Source organism: Felis catus, chromosome A3 (genome assembly GCF_018350175.1).
Source record: "Felis catus isolate Fca126 chromosome A3, F.catus_Fca126_mat1.0, whole genome shotgun sequence".
Lineage (NCBI taxonomy): Eukaryota > Metazoa > Chordata > Mammalia > Carnivora > Felidae > Felis > Felis catus.
In genome coordinates this window covers 60,459,226-60,484,921 of record NC_058370.1, presented here as the reverse complement: position 1 = coordinate 60,484,921, position 25,696 = coordinate 60,459,226, and the positions used below count along the sequence as shown (strand labels likewise).

Below are 25,696 nucleotides of genomic sequence, written 5' to 3'. Positions count from 1 at the left end.
GGTAGGAGTGTTAATGTAGCACTTTAATTTCAATTTGAACATCTCAGACAACATGAGGCGCAGAGAAGCAGGATAGGAAAGGTAACCCCTCAAAGCAGCACATTTTTGGAATGTCTTTGGCTTTTTGCCTTTGGGGCCTCAGTAGTAATGTGGAGTCTGGAGAGACCAGCATACAACTACGGGCAGTACCACTGGATGAGGCAAGTCCAAACATACTCATTGTATCTGTACTACAACAGGGGCAGACAGAGCCTTTGTCAAACTTGGATCTCAGACCCCTCCCAAGGGCAGGGACAATGCCTATGGGGTACGTCACATTTTTGGAATGAATGGGACAATGGAGTCCTCGGTCAGAAGTTTACCTTTCAGACAGGAGACTATCTGCCCCCAAATACAAAAACTTCTAGTTCTGACAACAGCAAGTTAGAAAAAAGGGATTGTAGAAACTAACTTTTCTTTGGCCTACATACCAGAATCCTCTGCCCATCGGTGCACTTCCATTTAGAAATGGAATCCTATAAATTGGGTAGGCCAATCTTCTACTTTGCCAGGATCAACTATTTTTGGATAACTCAACAGCAACCGGGACCCAATGCCAGCTGATTAGAGCTGTCCCTTTCCCAGCCTCACAGCTGGCATGTCTGTTTCCTTCAGCCTCCTACTATTCAGTGAAGCATAGAAATGGACTTTCCCAATATATATTGAAGTGCTATCTTAACCTTACATGGAGCAAAAATTCCAAAAGTATTCCACGTTTACAGCCCATACCAATGGAATTACTCGCTTACGTTAGGAAAATCATTCACTCTACAGAAAGGATGGTCTGCAAATGCTGCAAGAAAAACCTTGGACATGGGCCCCTACTGATGATCACAAAGCGATACTGCTGAATAGAGTGGAGTCCCTGTGATTATTGCTGCTACAAAGAGGTAGAGTGGCTACTGATGGGCAGTTGCAGAACTAGCTTTCATCCATGTTCTACAACTTGCAAGAGTCGCTGATCTTTGCAAAAGCACCACCTTTCCCCTAACCTGATTATTTCCCATATGGAGTTCTGTAACATCATGAGCTGCCTGTGATCTACCCTGACAAGTACCCTCTCCCCTTCTCGGCTATGCTGTTACCTAAAAATGTCATCCCTACTTTAAAACTGCTGTTGCACTTAAATCACACTCAGAACTATAAAAATATACCTGGGAAGGTGATGGAACCTCAATACTCAGGTTAAGTCTTGATTTTAAACTGATGGGAGAATGTAGACCATTCCATTTCCCTGAAGACTCAGCTTTGCTAGTAACAGGATTGACACTTGATGTCAGATGTGTTGAAAAAGATGGCAAGAAAGTGCAATTTCTAGAGGCAGATGATATTTCCAGATCCATAGCAGCCAGAAATACTGAAAGTATAGAAAATACATACAGTAGCTTCTTCATATCATCGGGGACAGGATGGCATGGATTACTTTAAGCCATTTTAAGTAAAACAAACCTATCGATTCATCATAATCCAGAATGTCCGTTTGTTTCTTAAAAAGTCACAGAGCCATGCCAGACAACTGTTGTATTAACAAGAACCACACTGATGCCCACTGACCTTCTTTGTGCTCCTCTTCTGTGGATTTCTTCGCTTTCTGAACCTGGAAGAGATCCAGGACAGAGTGTGACCCGCCAGGAAGAACTGATGGACGAGTGGGGCATGAAGAAGGGTCTGGGTTGGTCGGAACCAACTGATTCACGTGAATCCCAACCTAGAACCAGAGTTGAAAATGTGTTTCCAGGAAAACTAAAGCAAGAATATGAATTCAACTAAGCAAAATTCTCAGCTACTCCTTTTTAGAAAGATCTTCTAGATCTATTTCTGTAATAAAAAATTAAAGTATTCAAAGAGCCTTCTACATGATTTATTACAAAAACTGTATCTATACTAGCTAGTGAGCAGTTATTCACCTCAATCTTGGAGTATCCATTTCTATCTAAATATACTGTAATCTCTTCAGAATCAGAAAAATCCAAAAAAGTGTAATACTATATCCCACTGAAGTTCTAATCAACTAAATTTTTAAGATTAAAAACAAAAGATCCTATAGGAACAGTCTACTTGCAACCTTACTTCCTTACCATTTTTCTATTTAAATGAAGAACTTTTCAAACCAGTGGGTTTGGGGAGTGGGATGAGCAGTGCTCTGGGTACACCTTGGGCTCTCGAAGACTGTACCCCCCACCCCGCCCCACACTACCATAAAACCTTACTGTAATAGTATTTCAGGGAGTTTTGATCATGTCTGGTTTAGTAATTCTTTAATCCTTCCACAGATACCACACCAATAACTGCCTTTCACTCACGTATGAGCACACACACAACAGAATCTACAAAGGTTTATCCTTAAGAAAATTAAGGTTTTTACATTTTTTAATATCCTCTCACCTATCCATCCCAAAGGCATGTTTGTGGTGGTAAATTCTCCCTTCTAGAGCATCAACAGACACACAATAAATTTTGGATTAAAAGGGACCTTAACGATATAAGTATTATTTGCAGTTCCACACTCTTCACAGTCCCATCTACCAATGAGAACCAGAAGCAGGATAATGTATGTAAAATAAGCCCTTGGTTAATTGAAAAACACTTATAAAAATTCAAGATACAAATTTATTGTAGGCAGAAAACAAAACAAAGAGCTTTCAGAACAAATTTGACTCTTCTCTGAAAAATAACAAAATCAGGTCAGAGGAGAAAGTCCAGAGTTTTTCAGTTTCTATTCTGGTATATCAAAGAAGCTGAAAATCTCATAAACCCACTACCCACTGCCATGACCATTCTCAGATCAAACTTAAGTGAGAAAAACATTACAGAAAGTCAGAATTTTAAAATGTTATATACTCACCCCTCTCATATCCGATATATTTAGTTTCATTGTATGAAACATGTTTAGTGTAGCTTTTCCAATTATCTTTGCACTATCTGTTGCCTGGTCAAGAGTTACAGTCCTGTAAATGACAGAATTAACTTTAACGGAGCAAAAGCTACATTCCATATATATTCACTAGTACCTCACGAGTATGGAGCAGTTTAAAGAGATATAGGAAAGCTGTAAAGAAAGTTACAAAAACAGTTTAAGTAATTAAGTAGTAAAGATAATCCTTTAAAAATGAACACAAGAGTCCCCCCCCCCCCCCCCCCTTCAAGGAAGCCAGTATAACGAATTAATTACACTGACAGCCAGGGTGTAAAAGAAAAACCATATAGAACACTGGGACTTTGAGTTACAGGCTAATGAAGACCTGGCCAACTAAAAATAAACTGGAAAACATTTTTTAAAAAGATGTATTTTAGTTAATGCATATACAAATACAAACATTATGTTACAACCAAAGCATGAATATAAACATGAAGTTTTAGATTCCAAGAGAAGTCTTAGGTTCCAAGATTCTCTATGTTGAGGTATAAAAGATGAATCCCCTGTGTTTTAGTTCTTGATTCTACTTTTATCATGTCTGAAGTAAAGCCACTACATAATTTCAACATGTGAATGTGCATTAACAATTTCTTAGAGGCTCTAGAAATCAATAAAGAAATGCATGAACAACAATGACAAAGGAAACATGGTGGCACCCTGTCTAAAACCCAGCAGGACCAGAATAGATCTTTAAGAATTCTTAGATCTTTAAGAATTCTAGAAGAAAGGAGACTGCATTATTAGGTGCTAAAAACTACTTTTATTGTATTTATTTTCTCAGTACCATGAGGACATTATGTACACCCATGAAAGGTACCAGTTTAAGGAAAATATTTACATTGATTTGTTACCTTAATTACATTTATTTAACACAAATAAATACAGAAGAACTTAAAAGCAAGGTTTTTAGTGGACTGGTGGTTTAAACACATTTATATTTCTCCTGAACACCACTTAACTATTTTGAAATGAGTTTTAAATGGCATAAACTCCTAAAAAATCTAAACAGGAGAGGAGACAAGAACAGAGGACCAATGTTAACTGTAACTCAGAACACTGAAAGCGTATCAGTAAGTATTAAGTTACCAAATATGCCTGCTAAATGCCTAAAGCAAGGCACCAACTTTAGATAAGCCAATTTATGCTACAGAACCTCAGAAACACTCAGTGATTAGAGGTGCCAGGTACCAGTGAAGGGGGCGAGAAGGGACCAAGAATGTGCACGTGCAGCAGACACATAGATCGCCCCTCCTCTGGGATTTTGTACATGCCAATGTCGATGCTGAGAGCCAGGGGACATCATGCATGGCCACGGAGAGAGGGAGGCACCTTGCTCAAAAGCAGCATACACTCTTCCTTCCCACCTAGACTGCTCTTCCTATGGAGGAACCAGAATGCTGGCTGCCATCTTCACGCGTGCTCGCCCACTGTAGGCAGGAGATGAGAAGATTTCATGTGGGGCATGAAATAAGACAGATAGTTGAAGAAAACCTCCAATATAAAAGCAGTCAAAAGAGAAAGAAGGAACTGGAGAAACAAGTGACAAAGGGAACAGAAGAATATTTAAGAGATAAGAGATAATACTGCATCTGTGAAATAACAGATGCTATATTTAAATGTCCAAGGAATTTTTAAAAAATACTCAGAAGTTTAAAATGTTGGTAGAAATAATAAATTAATATGGACAAAGTACCTGGCACAAAGATAAAGACCAAACAAAATTCCAGAACCTGAGTTAAAGAGAAAATCCTGGAAGTTCCAGAAAGAACAGATCTGTAAAGAACAGGTAATCAGAATACTGGACTTCTCCAAAGTAATCATGAAAAAAAGGGGACAATGGAATCTTTAAATCAGGAGAAATAATTTCTAACTAGAAGTTACAACTTTTAAGTCAACAAAACTACTGACCATTAGCACGGACAGGTTCAAAAACAATTTATGCCCATGAACTCTTTCTCAATAGACACTAGGATGAGGAGACCAGGGATCAACAGATCACAGAGAAGGGATACCCCAAGACTCCCACTTTATTGTAGGTCTTAAACTAATCCTGATTGCATTTAGCTTGCTGGAGGGCCCCAAGTAAAAAGATCAAACCAGTTGATTCTGGTGTACTGAAACACACTAGGAGGGACTTTGGAGATAAACTCAATGGCAAATTCACACAAAAAAAGCCAACAAACAAAACAAGATGCTCAGAACTCCAGGAAAAACAAGTTCAACAAAAAAGGGAATGAGGTCACAGTGGACTATATGCTCATCCACATACAGTGTGCACATGATCATAATAATGTTAACACTGCCTGGGGGCACAGGAAATGTGCATACAGGGGAAACAGCAATAGGCAATGAAAGAGAAGTAGTGCAAGGGACTGTGTGTGTGTATAAAATTCAAATTAAAAATACATATACACAAAAGAACTCCAAGGGGGAAAAAAGTCTTTGCCCAAAGGAAAACTGTTAAGAGAAAATTTTTCCGCATGATAATCAAGCCACAGATCTCAACCTACATATGGCTCTTTGACATGCAATTTAAAATGGAATCCTTTCTCTTACAGTATTATAACCTATCAGAGTCTGCAAGGCACATGATTGCCATGTATCTTTTGATCAGGGCCCATTACAAGAGGTAACAGAATCATGGACTGTGGACTACCACTGCTTAACTCAGCCCAACAGTACTTCAGTGGGGACTACAGCAGGCGCCCACAGCCTGTTTCTGTAAAGAACCAGAGAATGAATCGCCTGTGCTTTGTGGTTCCTCTCACATGGTCTTCACTCTTTACAAACTTTCATATAAGAATCATTCTTGGCTCACAAAGACCACATAAAAACAGGCCCAAGGATGGATATGGCCCACAGGAAAGAGTGTATCAACCCCTGAATTAGAGGAAATACAAGGTCAGTGTTATAATATTTCATAATCCCACACCTAAAGCCTTCCTCGGGCAGTTAGAACATTACCAAAATGTTAAGTTTAAGTTAATGGTTTATAACCGATCTGCATTTTGGTAACATTTATAAAATTACACTTGTTCTGATTCATCATGTGTTCTTTTTCATTATCATCTTATCCAAAGTTAGTATTTTAAGGGCACAGCAAAATGTACATTTTATACACAGGTGTTTTTTTTTTTTTAACATTAAAAAATTTTTTTTTAATTTTTTTTTTAAATGTTTATTTTTGAGAGAGACAGAGAGACAGCATGAGCAGTGGAGGGGCAGAGAGAGAGAGGGAGACAGAATCAGAAGCTGGCTTCAGGCTCTGAGCTTGAACTCACAAACTGTGAGATCATGACCTGAGGTGAAGTCAGATGCTTAACCGACTGAGCCACTCAGGGCCCCCCCCCCCAATTTTTTTTAATGTTTATTTTTGAGAGTGGAAGGGAGGGAGGGAGGGAGAGAGAGAGAGAGAGGACGAGCAGGAGAAGGGCAGAGAGACAGGGAGACACAGAATCTGAATCAGCCTCCAGGCTCTGAGCTATTAGCAAAGAGCCCGATGTGGGGCTCAAAACGACAAACCGTGAGATTGTGACCTGAGCCAAAGTCGGACACTTAACTGACTGAGCCACCCATCTAGGTGCCTCTACACAGTAGGTTTTGAACTGTCCTGTGGTCACCGAACAAAGAGTCCTCATCTTGTTAGAGACAAACACTGAGATACCTATGGAAGAAACAAGACTGTATAGGAAATTCACTTCAAAATCACTGGGAGAAGGGGAGGAAGGATGGTATCAGAGGAGCTGACAGCAACTGTTGAGATCAGGTAACAGGTTCATAATAGTTCTACTATTTCTACTTTTAAGTATGTTTAAAATTTTCATAATAAAACTTTTTAAGTTCAGAACAAAAATGGAACAAATACTAACAACAGCAAGGAGGTATGTGCTTACAAAAAAGGCTGAATATTATCCTTCAACTGGGGGGGGCAGGGGGTTCAGTATAATTAATCCTAGTTTTTCTTACTGTTATAATTATATTTTTGGAGTACCTGGATTCTCCAAAAAGGATTAAATGAAGGCTGATTTTCTTACTAAAATTAGACAGAGTGAGCCCCCAGGTACTGCTGATGCACCAAAATATACAATGCTAAGACATTTAAAAATGCATACATGACAAAAGGACACTCTACTGCCAGTTCTCTTTCTAAAGAAAAATTAGTTTTTGGATGATCCTTTTCATGTACCTTGTACAAAGCAAGTTCTAGGTTGCATTCCCAAGAAAGGTATTAATAAACTAGATCTGATTTTCTCATAGAAACCATGTGTAAAAAGATCACTCTATTCCACAGTTAGGGCCTCATAACCAACTTGTTATAGAAAAGACCACTAACACTGTATTTAACTAATACAGCATTTAAAATACGGATACATCAAAATGTTTATTAAAACAGGTTAAATACAGGAGTGCCTTGGTGGCTCAGTTAGTTAAGCACCCAACTCTTGGTTTTGGCTCAGGTCATGATCTCACAGTTTGAGTTCCCGTCCTACGTCAAGCTCTGTGCTGACCGTGCAGGGCCTGCTTGGGATTCCCCCTTTCTCTCTCTCTCTCTCTCTCTGCCCCTGCCCCGCTTGTGCTCTCTCTCTCAAAATAATAAACATTTAAAAAAATAGGTAAATATAATAAAGATTACCAACTACCTAAAAAGGTATTTTATAAACGTGTTGTTTAAAGTACAATTTATAACCCCTGTTTTCATGGTGAACAAATGCATGAATGATAAAGCTAGAATCTGCCTGTAATGGAGGGCAGTCCTCTTGTGACTTGTGGCAACATCACTATACACGCAAACATAATTTCTATGGCAGGCATGAACTAACCCTTAACTTTTTCTTTTTCTTTTTTTTTTTTTTTAACAATTCCTTATGTGTGGCTTTCAGGGTCAGAAGTCTCAAGGCTTTGGTTCATCTGACAGATAAAATATAGTGTACCATGTGTTAACAAAATGGCACACAAAATTAGGTATTTTCATATTTGTCACAAACTTCACAGGAAGTTTTATATTAGTGGCCCTCATATTTAATAAAAGGGGGTTTTAAATGCTTTCTACCAGTTTGGAGAGACTACAATAATCATTTCAGACACAGAAACTACACCTCCCTAAACAAAGAAAATGTCTCATTAAAATCACTTTCTGAATCACTGTACTGACCCTCACCCCTCCAAGACCCTGTCACAACTGTTGCCACAGTGGCAGGTCTTAGCCTTTCCCTTTCCTTCTGTCCGTGCACTGAAGTCAACAGCCTGAAGACCCTGCAGAAGGTCAGGCACACAGGTGCATGTGAGTAGCCAAACCTGAGGGCAGTGACACAGCTGCAATGGCCTTGGGCTGAGGCCCAGCGCTGCAGAGTACCAGATATCCTCTGAATTCAGAGATCTTTATTCATACTCTTCCTTGGTTTTCTTCATTTTCTATTAATTGTAATAACCTGCACCAAAATATCAATTATCCAAACTCATTTAAATAAGCTTACCTGGTGATATTATCACAAATTCCATGGCCTCCAAATTTTGCAGTTTCTACAGGGGCCCCAGGCTTTCGTATCATGATCTTGAGCATCAGGCGTTTACCCTTCATGCCAGCAGCTTCAAGTCGTCGCTGAATTTCTTCTGAGAGATTCAGAAGAAAAGCTTCTGCTTCTTTTGGCTATGGAGAGACAAACACAGCAGATCTCCCATGTTATTTTCCTACATACCAAATAATTCTCAAGTATTTTCACTTTCAAAACCAAACATATATACTCTTTATATCCTGCTAAATGTCTGTTAAAAACAAATATTCTGCAAGCCACGGAAGCAGCAAGAGTGTAAAGTCTTCACTTCAAGCATCAAGAGTCTACGGACTAGTTGGAGAGGGGGACTATGTGAAGAGATAAGAGGAAATGGATAAAACTCGTTAAGAGATCAGTACCTGGGTAAACCTTATTCCATAGTTGATCTCAGCTGAAATAGATTTTCTTTCCTTTTCAGTTCGAACTGGTCTATCATCCAAACCACGGCAGAACCTATAAAGCATCTGACCTGTTTTGGGACCAAATTCTTTTTGGAGTTTTGCCATTGTCATATACTGCAAGTCTCCACAAGTTTTAATTCCCAAAGATGTCAACTTGGATTCCATTGAACGTCCAACTCCTAGAAAAGGAGATATGTATAGTTCTATAATTCTGCACATAAACCATTAAAAACAATTCAGCAATGTTAAAGAACTATTATTCACCCAAAAAACTAGTTTAAAATAATTTCTCTTAAAATTTTTAAGTGACATAATTGAAGCATCTCAAAGATTCAAGAATTTTTTAGCGCAACTGCTAGTAAAGGTATTTCTAGAAACTACTTCTCAATCTGGGTTCTACATATAGGTGAACCTTCTCAAATATGTGTAACTAGGTAAGTTCTCAAAGGAATGCTATCTTTATTACTGAGTAATATTAGGATTTCTATTCACAGAATCAACTAATGAAGTTACAGACCTATTTAAACAGGTCTACAGTATGACCTACAGTATGACCTAGTGGGACTCCAAGTGTTAGGAATTCTACCATGATTTCTGTGACAGCCAAACCTCTCGACACTTTCAGCCTCACTTGCTATGAATGGAAACTAAAACGAGAACCTTCAACGTAGGTCCAAAACTACAAACATTATTGCTGTCATACTGGACAAAGTGACCTGGGGATGAAGGTTCCTAAGCAAACAAAGTGGCAGCGGGGACAAGATAGATTTCTTCTGTCAACAAAGACGATCTCCCTGAAAAGGTCTCAGCTCTCCTGCATGCAGCACAGTCCCTGTCTCCTTCTCTTCCAGATGCAAGGTCTGAGCCTCACCTGGAGGATACTGATGAGTTGTCACTCTCAATTTGCCCAAGATCTTAACAAAGGTACACATATCTAAGAGAGATATTTAAGAGTAACCTAGGAAACTAAAATTCTTGTCACGATGGCTCTGCACCATCAAATCAGTAATTTCCACCAATGAGAAAAAGACTGTTTCTGGTCTTCTGTAGGAGCTTGGCGGAGAGCTCAGAGTGAAGTCTGCTATGTTCTGCTCATTACTTGATTATCATTCTTCCAGTGTCTATTCTCTCAATGGTCTTTGGCAGAAGGACAACTGGTCTAGTCCAGGCTCTGCCAGAAGAACTTCTTTGAAGCAGTTACCAGGGTTAGGAGGCTGCCAACTTTACAAGAGATCTATGGCCATGGAGGTGGGAAAAGTTATTCCCTCCTGAAGTTAGATGAAAGGTGTTAAGGGTGCTGCCTCCCATCAGTGCCATTTTAAAGTTCAAGTAAGAACAGAGAACAAGAAAGAATACCAGAGTCAGCTTTAACAACAACAAAATCTACCAGAGGAGTATCATTCACAAAAAGGTGAAATTCTAAGTGAAACCTATCTGAGTATTTTTCATGATGGGGAGGAGAAACTCAAGAAAGACACTAAACTGGCCAAAGTCACACATGACACACTATTCGTGTTCCCTCGGAGAACTGGAGAGTTGTTGATATGTTCTGACTTGCAAAATCAGCAAGAGGCAATAATCCTGGATTAATTCTATGTGTGCTGGGGTGTGGCAGTGGGAAAACCTATTGTTTCTGAACAGTATCTTCAATACAGCAGAACAGATTATTAGGCAGTAGGTACAAAAGAAAAGCTATCATATTAAATATCACCAAATTAACTACAGTCAACCTAATCTAAGTACACTGTCCCTCTAGGGAAAAACAAAAGACCCAGTCTGCTGCAAGCTTACCTGATGAAATGGAATGGCCCTGAAGTTGAACAGGAGAGAGAAGCATGTGGGGGCGGCAGCCCACCTCTAACCCCTACCATACTGCGTGGGGAGGAAAAATTAATCAGCACCAAAACCCTAAGAGGACTGCTAGTTTAACTGACTGCATCATGTATTTGAAAGGAAAGGAGACACCTCTAAGGACAAAGTAATAGGGTCTTGAGGCTCAAACTGAGTGCAGCCACCTAGAAAGGAAAGTGAAAGAAAATATGCTAGCCTAGAACCAAGTGAGAAGAGGGAAAAAAAAAAAAAAAAAAAAAAAGAGATGTGGAAGCTCCCGGTCCAGCCACTGGGACAAAGACTTGTTATCTGTCCTTGAAGCATAACTATTATTCTAGATTAAAAACAGCCAGTAATATCTCTTCCCCTGGCATCCAGACTTGGCACTGACAGTGCCATAGAAGAATAAAGTTTTCACCATCTAAATTAACACTGTTTAGGAGAACTTTTTGTGATGATGAAAATGTTATCTGTGCTGTCTAATCCAGTAGGCACTTGCCACATGTGGCTATTAAGCACTGAAATGTGACTAGTGCAGATGAGGAAATGAATTTTATTTGACTATAATTAATTAAATCTTAAATCTTCCTAGCTTCACTTAGTTACTGGTTCCCGTATCAGAACAGCGCACATCTTTATGTACACCTACATGTTCATGGTGTTTCTCTAACAATGGCATGAAGAGATGGCAACCGCAGGCTGGGTGCTCAAACCCAGGTGCAGCAGGTCCTTCAGTTAAGGGCGCACACATAAGGTGAAAAGCCTTGCAAAGATCCAAAGAACTCAAAGAAGTGGCTATTGTATTCAAACAGCTGTTGGGGACAATCCTTTCTTTAATTAAATAAAACAGGTCTCATTAGGTAATGTTAGTGTAACATATAATCATTTTTCTGTAGGGTCCCCTAAAACATAAACTTATTGGAAGTGTGTTTTCTCTTTCTGAGGTAGCTACAGTAATTGTATATATTGTGCTAGACAACTGTGTGCCATGTATACATTTATGGGCACAGAGGGCCAAAAAGAGCTTGCAGAGGACAATGGGGGAGGTGTGTTCATTCATCCTGAGTTTCTTCTGGTTATTGGCCAGAGAGCTATCATATTAAATATCATATTTTCCACAAGATGTTAATAGGCACTATCTATTCATCTTCAAATATCTTTGGGAAATGACTGTTTCCTAACAAAAATATGGTTACTGAAACAATTCTCAACTTTTACTATGTGTGTCTCCACCAGGGATGGTACCCACACACATGTGAAATCTTTTTTTAAAGGAACAGCCTGTATTCTGTGGAGCACACTTTGGAAAAAAGATGATTATAACGCCATCTTCAAGACAGGCATAACAACAGCAAAGTGACATTTTGCATACCTGAAATGTTCTAAATTTATCTGATTAAGAATTTGGGAATTTACTAAAAGTTGATAGACACATGGAAATCACATGAAGAATTTTGGGCGGATACAACCTGGTTTTGAAGACAGGAGGCCACATGGGAAGATGGCTTGCCAGAGGGAGCCAATCTTGCCACCCCTGACTATATTTCAGACATCCCCTAGGAAATTCAATGCCGTGCGTAAGAATTCAACCAGGACATGGAACTTCAAAAACTTGTCCTTCAAGAAATAAAGTCCCTCTGGCCAGGAAACAAAAGGAAGTGAGAGGGAAGACTGCCAGTTTCAGGAACTAAAAACTCTATTTCTTGTAAAAATAAACAAACAAACAAAAGAAAACAAAAAACCCCAAACAAACAAAACTAACAAAAATGATTCAGTTTAAAGAAGATGGTGTGATAGACTGAACTGTGTCTCCTTCTAACACTCAATACCTCAGAATGTGACTATAATTAGAGACAGGAACTTGAAAGAGGTAATTGCAGTAATAAGGTCATATACAAGTGGGTCCTAATCCAGCATGACTGGTGTCCCTGTAACAAAAGGTTAGGACACAGACGCATAAAGAAAAAAGACCATGTGACAACACAGGGAGAAGATGGTCAGTCTACAAGCCAAGGAGAGGCGCCTCAGAAGAAACCACCCTGCTGACAACTCAATCTTGGACTTCTAGCCCCCAGAATCCTGAGAAAATAAGTTTCTGTTACTTAAGCCATGCAGTCTGTGGTATCTTGTTATGGTAGCCTTAGCAAACTAATAGAGATGGCTAATAAAAAAAGCTTAAACTCCCATTTTTTTTTTTTTTTCCCCTAAGTAGGCTTCAAATCCAGCATGGAGCCTAACAAAGGGCTTGAACTTATGACCCTGAGATCAAGACCTGAGCTAAGATCAAGAGTCTGACACTTCCCCTAGAGAAATGTCTCTAGTAGATAGATACCTCTATCTACTGGGGCGCCTCGGTGGCTCAGTTGGTTAAGCATCTGACCCTTGATTTCAGCTCAGATCATGATCTTACAGTTCATGGTTTTGAGCCCCACCGGAATTGTCCTACACACAAAAAAAATTAGATCTATTCCAGGCCTCAAAAGGGCAACTGTTTTTCAGTTATAATTATATTTGATGATTTGTCTATGGAAAGATTTTTACATGCTAGGATTGTTAGCCACACAGTAACCACACAAAAATATAAAATAACTAAACATCCTGGCCCTTAGCAGAGAAAGGTGGAGATGGACATTTTACTTCAACCTCTGAGTTAACAAAACATAACACTTCATCTTTAGGCTTTACTCTTCCTAATATGATTCGTACATTTTCTACTTTTCTTACTAAACTCAGAAACCTGTCACAAGTGCAGCAGTATAATTTTATAAATAGGGGTATCGATTCTCAAACTTTGTATTTGGCCTAGAAGTACACAATTTCAATTATGATTTATTTAAGGGGCAAAACGTCAATTTCATATTTAAAATGACTTCTTAGCATCCCCTGATCTTGTCACTTGAGAAATACTTAAACTAAAAGATGTGAGAAACAGAAGTAAAAGGTAACATGCAGGTCCTGGTAAGGAATTACTCATCGCAGAATTTCAAATTCTAGTTTTCATGGCACTCAATCATGGATAAAAAAATATATAATCATGTTTTGGAAAAGAATTATGTTCCAAAACTATGAAAAGCACTAATAAATGTTTACAATAAATGAAAGTTAAAAAGCACAGATCTGTATTTACCTGGTAGATTACTAACTAGCTGACCTCTGATAAAATCATCTACTTCTTCTGGTTTTAGGTGGTACTGCCCATCTGGTTTTGCTTTTCTAGTTGCCATTCTAGCAAGAAGAATATTAGAACCTATAAAGTTAAAAAAAAATGTTCAAGAAATATTCATAATTATTTTTAAATTTCTTAAAAAAAGACATCTACAGACAAATTACCTATCCAATTTCTTTCAAAAACAATGAAAAACAATTTTCAATTCTGATCATTTCAAACACAGTACAAAACTGGCAGAATTTTGTTAAGTATGACAGATTATAATCCACATGGTTATTGGATAGGGGTTTCCCTTTGTTCCCAACTGAGTATCATTTCAACACCTCCTACCCCTGGTAAAGGAACAGAAAAAATAGTCCTAATCTTATGATTGGAAGTTTACAGGCACTGAAGGCAATGATCAGAAATCAGATCATCCCACCAACCAATGCATCCAGGCTAGGCAGGGAAATAAAGCCAAAGGAGTGCTATTGGAAGGGGGGTTATGAGGGCAGGGAGAGGCGGGGGAAAGGAACCCAAGGAACCCAAAGTCTCACTATGTAATCAGAACATGTGCAGGATAGGGGCACCTGTACCCCAATGCAGCACTTTCAACATAGCCAAATTATGGAAAGAGCCTAAATGCCCATCAACTGACAAATGGATAAAGAAGATGTGGTTTATATATACAATGGAATACTACTTGGCAATGAGAAAGAATAAAATATGGCCATTTGTAGCAACATGGATGGAACTGGAGAGTGTTATGCTAAGTGAAATAAGTAAGGCAGAGAAAGACAGATACCACATGTTTTAAGTCATATGTGGATCCTGAGAAACTTAACAAAGAACCATGGGGGAGGAGAAGGGGAAAAAACAAAAAGTTACAGAGAGGGAGGGAGGCAAACCATAAGAGACTCTAAAATACTGAGAACAAACTGAGGGTTGATGGGGGTGGGGGAGAAGGGAAACTGGGTGATGGACATTGAAGAGGGCACCTGTTGGGATGAGCACTGGGTGTTGTATGGAAACCAATTTGACAACAAACTATATTTAATTAAAAAAAAACAAACCATGTGCAGGAGAAATTGAGGGTATGAGCATCTTGAAAACAAAGACAGATAGTGACAGTGAGGTCCCAGGTGTGGTATGGAAATGGAGAAGTAATGCAGAGCAGAGGAAAAGGCTACCAGGGACAGAGATGGTATCAGGGGTCTGTGAGAGGAGGGTGTCAGGTAAATTGCTATGTAAATAATAAAATCTCCAGAATTTATGGAAGACTTATAAAAAGGATACGCCTCAGTCTTACGGAAGACTTATATAACAACTATGGGTTTTCCTAGGGTAGATATGTAGATATTCATTAAGAGAAAAAGTTCTGCAAAGTCATACTAAAACGATAAAAGTGGTGAGTTGTGGAGAGGGGGCTAAGGAATGGAAGTATCATGTGGGATTTTTGTTTTAATTATGTGCTTAAACTTAAAAGAATGTACTGTACTCACATTGTCACACCTGTAAATTAGAAAGAAGTACAAGTTAAAACAAACAAAACCCATGCCAGATACTGGAATACAGAAGATAAGCCCTAAATGAATACTGAGAAGGATCTGGGGGCCAAACATGGGAGGATAAAGGTAGGCCAGCTAGTAACAGGAAGAATGCTATGAATGTATTAAACATGTTTTTTATTTTCTGTATCTTATGATACCATGTTCTGACACCTTTAAAATCTTGCTGGCTGGGGAGAGGGCTAGCTGGTTCCTAAGGACAGCAAACAGCTGTCATATCAACACCTATCAACATCTCTCATATGCAAGCCAGCCACCCCCAACCATCTCATCAAGCTCACACACAAAAACAGTGTTTTCCTCCCCTAAATCATCCCAGGGCCAAGGTACCAGGGGACTAGAGATCTCCGCATATAGCCCTAAAACCACAGGATTATCCACAGTAGCCAATTCAAGGCTGTTTGCTCTGCTCTGTCCAGCTTTTCCCACAGAAACCCCAATATAGGCTCTGGCCTAGGATTTCCTCTCACCCTGCTTCTGCCTCCTGACCAAAACTGGGGGCTTCTCCATGTGGCCCTGTGTGGTGTGGCATGCCCCCTCCTCCTCTCAGGAAGTGTTAAAAAAGAGTATGTGTTTTTTTAACACACATGTAAGAAAGAAAGTTTTTTTTTTTTTTTAATTTTTTTTTTTTTCAACGTTTATTTATTTTTGGGACAGAGAGAGACAGAGCATGAACGGGGGAGGGGCAGAGAGAGAGGGAGACACAGAATCGGAAACAGGCTCCAGGCTCCGAGACATCAGCCCAGAGCCCGACGCGGGGCTCGAACTCACAGACCGCGAGATCGTGACCTGGCTGAAGTCGGACGCTTAACCGACTGCGCCACCCAGGCGCCCCAGAAAATGTTTTTTAAAGAGTATGTTTACAAATATTGAATTCAATTCTCCCCATTTTTTGAAAAACTAAAATATTCCAACTTGTTTATCTGAAAGATATCATTACCAATCACTGACTTACGTTTCTAACACTTTTATCTCACATACTACACAAATATGAGTGATACTAAGAACAGTTTTAGAAGTCAGGGGCCTATGTGGTATGATAAAAAAAAAAACACCAAAATCTAAAAAAAAAAAAAAAATCACTCTTAAATATTAAACGATATTCAGTGATCACAAAACAATACTTTGAGTAAAATGAATCATATGAGATAAGCTGTACACTAACCAATTCCAACAGACGCAGCACATTTGGTCTGGTCTTTGATTTCCATGCGGACAGCATTTGCAAATTCATCAGGAGTAAGTCTGGTCTCTGCAAGGATCTCAGTGATGTCTACCAGTGCTTCATCACAACTCACAGCTTCGATGTTATGTGTGTAGCTATCAACAAAAGAGCAAAGGCAGTGAACCAGGCGCAGCCTGCCATCTAGTAGACACTAATGTTGCACCAAGTCCAGCCTTCCTATGGCATCTTTCTTCACATTTCCTAATAAGACTTAAAATGCTAAACAGTATTAGCATTTTAATTAAACTGACCCAAGTACCACTATTTAGTCACCTAACTTTTAACTGTAAAACGAATTAGTATTTTCTCATTTCCTATAACTACCAAAAATACAACAGAAATTATTATTCCAGTTTCTCTATACTATAAAACTCTGAACATCTAAAAATTAGTGGGTGAATTAGAACTGTCAGAACATCTAAAATATTTTCAAACATGGTTTATCAGAATCCCAAACTGACAGAAAAATTACACAAATCAAATTAAGTAACTGATGATTTCCTAAACAAAAACACCATAATTAAATACTTTTCATTGTAGCAGACCTGGGATAGGGATATAGGATAGGATATAAAGGACATAAAGGTCAATCACCCCAAATACCTGTCTAAAAGAACACAGATGACATTCCCTGAATGTAGAAATACCTGGGTTTTGGTTATGATCTACACAAAGGCCTTGTTTTAATTAGCCACAGAAGAGGAAAAGAAAAGCAGAGTTGTCATGTGGCTCCAAAGCTAATCAAATATGTGGACCACAAATGTAAGGCAACTGGAAAGGCCTCGAGGTCAAAAATGTGTCTTTAATAATCTACATGATAAGGTATACTATGCCTCATCTCACCCACATCTTACTGCAGGTTACAAATCAGGTTAATGAATATTGGATATCTGTATTCATTTAAGAAATGAGTGTTTTGTTTACACTTAAATAAAGGTAAGAGCAGAAGGGTGCACCTGATCTGAAGAATTTTGCTTCAGAGCGAAAGCTAACTTGAAACATGGAGAATATGAAGCCGAGGCAGGATTTCCAAAGAGTGAAAGGAGAACACCACTGAATTTTTTCCCATAGCAAAGCCACATGTCACTGACAATGTCTGCACAAACTAAAATTATCTCAGGACTAGTATGTATCATGGCTCTCTCTCAAATCCTCCTGATGTGAGATTCAGGCTGACAGTTGCTTGAATGCCTTGATACTCAAAACACAGTTGTACCACTACCCAGCTCAGTCATCCATTCTCAGCCCTTATTTGGATGCTTCTATTGACCCCAGCTCTGGAACAGGATTTAAAAACTTGGTAACACCAACATTCCCATATGTGGGATCTTAAGGACAGCTGTGATTATAAATGGCTTATCATTCAGCACTCAGACCCACAAACTAATGCCAGATACCATCATCTGTTCCTTTTATTTTCTCTCTCTTGATCAAACAGAGATTGAATCTCATTCCTCTCTGTAGGACCAGCACCATCAACAACTGTTTGCATTTAATAGATAATAAATAGATATTCAAAATAATGCGTAACAAAGGAGAGGAAGAGGTGAAGACAGAGGTACAAGAAGGATCTCTTAGAACATTAATATACTCCAAAGGTCAATAGACCTTGGCCTACTGTCCAGATAGTTTTGGTAAATCGATAATACAGCCATGCCCATTCACTAATACTTCTGTCTGTGGCTGCTTTCACAGTTGAGGAGCTGGGACAGACCTTTTCTAGCCCTTTATAGAAAAAAATATGCTGACTGCTGCTTCAGACCATACATGGCCTGCAATATATTTATTTTAAATTTTGAGTTTTGAATTAATATTAAATATACCTACACTACAACTAAAAATTAACCTCCTTTTCTCAAGCCAACTAATCAACCACCCTGAAACTATACTAAAAACTTAGTCTCCACTTGTTGACCCATTTATCTAATCATAAACGAAACTATAATTAGGTTAAAAAATGCCAATCTTTCATCTGTCTGGGTTCCAAGGGAAGAAAACGAGAGCCACTTAACTAAAGTTATGCAGGCAGAGAACCCGTTTATACCTATATCAGAAAGCACCTGAACAGTTTGAGCAGTGCAAACATGTCCCTTAAGATTGAGCTACTGATTATTGGAATTGCTGAGGAATGGGACACTGAAAGAGGTTAAGAGTCTAGCAAATATGACCTTGCCAACCCTAAAGAAAGCTGGATTCTCTTCATTATTAAATATAAGAAGTAAAAGAACAGACATGAAAGTGACTGTGGTATATGCTGTACCTTGCCAATGTTTCATACATTGTTCGTGCAACTTCTTTATATGCATGAAAATCATATGGAACAGCTTGAAGATTAGGACAAAGTTGTTTAGCTTGCCCAAAAAACATTCCATTCTTAATGCCAACTTGTCTAGAGAAAGAATAAAACACAATGAATGTTATACTAGGAATAACTTTCAAATGCAAAATCAAATATCAAATGTTGACAGTATGTCCCCATGCCAGTAATATATACTTTTCGTTTAACTCAATTCTCATTAGGGATAAACAACAAGCATTAAGAAAACTTCAAGTTTGTTTCCCCCCCAAAGGAAAAATGCACAATTGACTGATTAGTGTAAATGACATGTGTAAATGTGCCAAAATATGTTATTAAAAGACCAGGTTTGGCTCTTGTCTGTATCTGAAGATTTCTCCTAAGACTCAGACCTCTGGCCCCTTTGCAGAGATGCCAGCATGCCATATGCTGGTGATATCACAACCACCACAGAGCAGGAATGTGCTGTCAAAAAGAGGTTTTCTTCCCCTAACACATGGCACGGTTTGGCCAGGGTTCATCCCCCAAAGACAAAGAATATAAACGAAAGAACTACACAAAACAGTGCTATGTGACAAACAGACAAAATGTACTCATCCTATTACCACCCAATTCCCAATTGACCAATTCCATGCTCCTGAAGTGGCTCCACAGTGGTTGAGATGCCAACAGCATTGTATATGGTAGGACATCACTCTGGGCAGGAGCCAGGGTTCCAGAACTTTGAGGGACCTAATTGAAAATGGTAAATTTTAAATCTTTTGCGTGTCTCAATGCCCCACATTACCTTTAATATTTGGAGCATTCAGCACAAAACTGTAATTATGGAATTATATATAATTAGTAAAATTCCATTTTACCACTCTGTAATGAAACCAAGAAAAAATACTAAAATAAAAACACAAGCAAAATAATAAGCACTGTTTCACCAGATTACATACTCCTGTGTAAATACATCAGTTATTCTATACATTTTTTCAATAAATATTTACTAAGTGCTTACTCAGCATGGTAGTGTGCCCTGTTTTGAGAAACGATATACAAATACTATGCTTCAGTTACTCAGAAATCTCTGGCACCCTCCCCATCTCACACCACCGAAAGCCAAGAAGGAAAAGAATCCTCCAAGCTACTCAGAAGTAAATGCAAAATCATATGCATTTCTGATGGACACAAAAACAGTAATAAATTATCTGACTTCAAAGCTCCTACTAGACGAGAAGTATCTAATAGGAAGGAAAAATGACAGTAAAAGAAGTGCTGACTGACAAACAGTATGGCAACGAAAATTTTCTCATTCATTCAACAAAAATTTATGTCTGAGGTATTTTGCGAGGTGGTAGGTAAAACATGGTAAACAAAACACACCCCATGACGTTCACAAGGATTACCCTCCCTACACTCACCCACCAAATAACAGATCATAGTCAATGGATCTTGTTTAGTAAAGCAAGGACGTGTGTGTGTGTGTGTGTGTGTGTGTGTGTGTGTGTGTGTGTGTAAAAGTTTTGAAGTCTATATACAAACACATACAGTTTAAGACATTTTCAATAATGCTACATGTGTAGGTTCAGCATGCAAAAGCTAAGCTTACAAATTAAAGGTAATTATTCATCATTGAAAGAATGTGTTACATAACTGCTATATACTGTATTCTTATATTTACAACAATTATATTTTCCTATTTTTTCACTTATTCAAAAATTTTCAGGGATATGTTACTTATTAGCAAAACAAAAGACATCTATTTATGTACTTGTGCACATATACATCTTGGAGAGAAATGTTTAGGAGCCACTAAACACTAGGGAGGTTACAAACAAAAAAGGAAAACCTAAGGGAACCTAAGAGGGTTCCCATAACTAAGGGAAGGAAGCAAAATTCTCTTGAGTTGGTAGTTGGGAAAGTGGATTTGTTTCATATAAAATAAATGAGTAAAGGCAAATACAAAACATTATAGTGACCCTTCACTACAAGTGGTTTATCTATTCCTGTCAACTAGATCCCACAGAGAATAAACTACCAATACTTTATCAGTGTGTGCCACAAAAATTGTTTATTTGCAGGTTTACACTGCACATGTATGTCACTGCCCATTCAATATGCTAATAGGTATCCACATCACTATAAGAACAGTAAAGCATCCTTACAAAAGTGCATGAAAACAGAGATTTAAAAATGATTGATCTTAAAAAATATGTGATTCTCGGATATTCATAGATCACTTCCTATTCATCCATATACCTACCTTCTCACTTATGTATAAATCTTGCTCTTTCTGTTAAGTATGAGTAAAACTACTAACAGTAATGAATATTCTAGCCTTCATATATACATTCTACCTTTCCATAATTTCTACCCTCATGTGTACATACCATCCTTTCCTGACCTCATTATTAGTCTGTGTCTTTTGGAAACTCAACAATGGATAAAACTGGGAGGCCCATCCCTATATCCAGTCCCTACTCCAACCCTAAAAACATTTCTCTGATGCAAATGTGAGAAATTTTTAACAAATCTTCTCACCTAAGGAAAATATAATTATTGGACAAGAAAAGGGTATCCAAGAATTGTTTTCTAGAGACTTTCTATCAACAGCCTTCTACAAAAGGAAAATCACAATAAGAGATAAAACCCCACTCTTATGGGTTTTTCTTCCCCCAACTTATACTCAAATTCATTTTCATCACTTATGTTTCTCCTTAAACAATTACCACCTCACTGGCTTGCTGCATAGTATTTGGACCATATTATCGTAACACCAATTATTCTGTAATACATTCAGCTTGACAATCACTATCTTTGATGCAATACGACTGCAACATCCAAACACCAAAAGAAGCCTAGAGCTCCTAGAGCTCCTCCTACAGTTGTGGCTACTTGTGTCCAAAGCCATCAGGAACAGGAAACACTTTTACCCCCGAGGCAGCCTTGCTACCCTCTGACCAGCACTCAGCTTGGGGTGCTGAATGAGAAGAGACACCCTTCAGAAGCAATAGAGAGGGTGGGGCTTTCACTTCAGCCCTGAGTAAAACTCAAACACCAAGAGAGTATTCCTGAGCTTCCCCATGCCCTCCACATGTGAACACAACTGTCCAGACACCAGAGGCACAAGTCATCATCCAACAACTCAGTGGGGAAAAAAACCAGACTTACTGAGCACAACACAAAATCAGCTCTAAACTGCCTGGCTTAATAAAAATATAACAATCCAGAATGCATTTGTATCTGACTTATCATTTTTATTAAATTTTCAACTCTTGGGCTGCATTATCAACAATGAAAAGGTTAAAACGTAATTCTGTCAGTAAGAAAGGCAAAGTCAGTCTAGGAGTAAAAGTTTCACAGGTCATAATTGGGAAGTAAATTAAAATATTTTATAATTACGTATGTTTGATTTCAAAGTTTTCTTAAGTATTCTTTTTATAAAATAACTGGCAAGATTTTAAACTATTTCAGTTAGATGATGTTGAAATATCTTTTGTTCCTATTAGACTTGCTTGAACAACCCCAACTTTTAATTAGGACTGAAAAATGTTACATATATCAAATCATTATGCTATACACCTGCAACTAATAGAACGTTACATGCCAATTATATCTCAATAAAAAAGAAAAGTATGAATGACAAAGGCATAAGTAAAAAAGACTGAAAAATATAACTGATGTAGGACTCTTTGTTTTTATAATTGTTAAATACTTTAACGCTTGCCAACGATATGTAAATGTTATAAAGGTAGAAAGTGTCAGTTATCAGGAAAGAAAAAAAAAAAGAGGCAGCTCTTTCAAATTAATCATTATTACTCCTTCTAGTTTTAAATGATTTAAGTGTGAGGAACACATACATAATGTCTGTTTCTTCCTGTACTAACACAGCCCATTGTAATGAGAGTTTAAGGTTACTGTAAGATAAAGACCTACACACAAAGTTGGTACTAACAAGTTGACAACAGTCTGCAATTTTAAGTGAGGAGATTATTGGGTATGCCAATACGCAATTATTTACTTGTAATTTAATAGACAATCAAGTTTTAACAAAAAATTTTAAGAAAATATTATGTATTACGAGTTTTAAATTGCAAGGGATTTTTCTTAGCTATAAAAAGGAGTGATCAGAATAGATGAATAGTAAAAAATATCTAATTCTTTAATTCTATCCTTCAAAAGACAATGGTCTGAAAGTGACAATGCCCAATTTCTTTTGGTTTCCACTGTAGGACCTACTGATTCATCAGGAAAGTAAGGTATTTATTTAAAGTTATCTAGCATTTGTGAAAGGAAAAAAGGAACTGAAGGGACTAAGCCTTGAAATATTTCTTTCCATAACATGTAATACAGGGATGACTGGCACGTCTGAATCCACTTCAAAAGAGTCTGTAAAAATGATTAACTATCCGTAAGTATTACAATAGACTTAATTTCCACATACCTGGCTTCGTAACTACAAGAGGCAATTTCAGCCTTTGACAAAACAGAATCAATCCCATTTGCTTGTGCAGAATCTTGATTCTCCCACATTGATGAATCTGGTATCTTTGCTTTAAAAATAATAAAATTTAATGATTATACATTGGAAACTCATTTTCCTTAACTTTCATTCAAGAAATGTATTTTCCATTCCTTTCATATATAAATGCATAGTAAATTCCAAATAGTTATATCCACTGGTATCGGTCTCCTTACTTAATAAAAGAAAACTTATAGCTCTAAAATGGTTTGCTTCCATTTATACTTCATCAGCGGTCAGACAAAAATGTGTAATAAATTCAAAGTGTTCACTTTAGTAAAGATTTTGAGTTTTTCAGTTTTTTTTCTTTTTTACACAATATATCAAAAGATAAATATAAAACATTCTTCAATAGTCTCTTGAGATGAAAAGGATGAAAAGTTATCAGGAAGATGAATCCCTCTTTTAGCCTTGAAAGGATTATACAGCTCTCTGTAATGGGAAACTTAAGTTAATGGAAAATACACATTTCTCTGAATGTTCTTTGCTATTTCTTAAATAAACTACCTCCAAAGCTTAAAGCTACTGAACAACATGCTCAACAAACACCAATTTCCTGTAAGTCATTCGATCCAATTCAGTAGGTCGCATAACAGAAAGAGGTTTCATCCTAAATTTAAGGTTTTTCTTTTGAACACACATCGGGTAAAAGAGCTTCACAACACTGCCCACCTTTCAGTAAGTTCTACTCAATGGCTTAACAATGCATGTTCAATTAAAAACATTCAGGTGTGATCAGAATACCAATTACTTTACACAATACAACTCTAGCCTAAACAGTACCACTCACTAGTATCTTTTAATATCCAAACCCAATTTACAGCTTCACACAAGATTATAAAAGCACCTATCAGGAGAGTACTGACTGCACGCCATTTTACCTCCTTTAGCACCTTTAGCTTCACTAGCAATTGAGAAAGATTAAAACACAACTTCAGTTCTTGGTCTCTTGGGATATTAAGTTCCAAGACTATGTTTTAAAAACATATATTCTTGAAACACAATCTCAGCCATAGTTCTAGTATTATGAACAAAAATACCAGTAGTTAGTAAAACAAGCCAAGATATACCACTTCAATTAATTCTAGACAAACCTATTTTGAGTATAATATATAACTAGCAAACCCAGGATTTCTCTTCTGCATATTTCAGAGACACAATGTTCCATGAAAAATCAGCCAAGTTAAAGCACCCCCAGGAACACATGGCAAAGTATCTGGCTTTATGGGCCAAAATAAGTCTTCCTGATTTGACTCCAGAAACTGTCAACATCTTTTACCCAACTATGCAACCCACGTAAGTATTTCTGGATTCCGGCACCCAAACACACAAAGCATAAACCCAAATCAAACTGAAAGGACTGGTATCTTAATGGGCTCAAATCCCACTTGCCTCAAAAATTAAAACAGCAGAGTATAAAATTTAAGCTATGATTTCTGATATATTATGATACACATATGCTATACTATGATACATTAAAAACAGAGTGCAGAGCAGACTTCCCCATTTTTCTGAAGCATCTTAGAAGGCTAAATATTATCAGCTTTCTTAGTCCATTATTCTAAGCTGAAAATCTTCAGGAAATTTCAGGATTGTCGGTATCATAGTTCAAGAGAGGCTGCTACTGAACCAACAACAACAACAAAGAGAGCTGAAGCTTGAAGAGCCACAACCAGCTGCCTTTCACAGGTATAACCATGATTATGTATGCCTTGAAAGTTGGGAAGTTAGGTGACTTCTATTTGAAAGTCTAGTTAAATAATCTACGATACTTGTCTGGAAAATCACAGGAAAGTCATGCTGGAGGTGAGAACAGTGTCTGTGCTCCCTGTGCTCCCAATGCCCTGCCTGAGAGGCAGCACCTCGGGTTTCTCTTCACTGGGCTGGCTGACCTTTTCCACAGTGCAGCAGAGTGCAGGGATCCCTCCACGAGCGCAGTGAGTTGCTTCAAGGGAGATTCAGGGAAATTCAGGGACACACTGTCCTCACTGGAGGGCAAAGTAGAGAACTGCTCATCAAAACTTGACAAACTAGACGGGCACATGGAGAATGTGGAGGAACGGTTGGAGAAATCAGAGGCCGGGACCCAAGTCTGTGAAAAAGAAATCGCTGAGAATAAATCTATGACTAAAACGATTTTAAAAACTGTTGTTCTTTAGAATGAACACTGAAGTTGTTGAAGGGGTAAGAAAACATCTGCATCCTGGAATCCA

The 25,696-nt window shown here is 38.0% G+C and overlaps 1 protein-coding gene across 11 annotated transcripts in view; it reads right to left on the bottom strand.

Moving 5' to 3' along the window:
* REV1 (REV1 DNA directed polymerase) overlaps positions 1 to 25,696 on the bottom strand; it is a 92,513-nt gene that overhangs the window by 4,069 nt on the left and 62,748 nt on the right. For 7 of the 11 annotated variants that reach the window (XM_045054077.1, XM_045054079.1, XM_045054078.1 and 4 more), the window contains 9 exons: positions 23,406 to 23,514; positions 18,941 to 19,069; positions 16,621 to 16,775; positions 13,867 to 13,986; positions 8,868 to 9,088; positions 8,431 to 8,603; positions 2,885 to 2,987; positions 1,594 to 1,747; positions 1,194 to 1,396 (listed from right to left, as the gene is read on the bottom strand). In XM_045054077.1, the coding sequence (XP_044910012.1) occupies positions 1,194 to 1,396; positions 1,594 to 1,747; positions 2,885 to 2,987; positions 8,431 to 8,603; positions 8,868 to 9,088; positions 13,867 to 13,986; positions 16,621 to 16,775; positions 18,941 to 19,069; positions 23,406 to 23,514 (1,367 nt within the window). Of the gene's footprint in view, positions 1 to 1,193; positions 1,397 to 1,593; positions 1,748 to 2,884; positions 2,988 to 8,430; positions 8,604 to 8,867; positions 9,089 to 13,866; positions 13,987 to 16,620; positions 16,776 to 18,940; positions 19,070 to 19,581; positions 19,709 to 23,405; positions 23,515 to 25,375; positions 25,534 to 25,696 lie in introns of those variants that run through there. The other 4 variants (XM_019827053.3, XM_019827054.3, XM_045054080.1 and 1 more) reach the window with 4 other exon arrangements.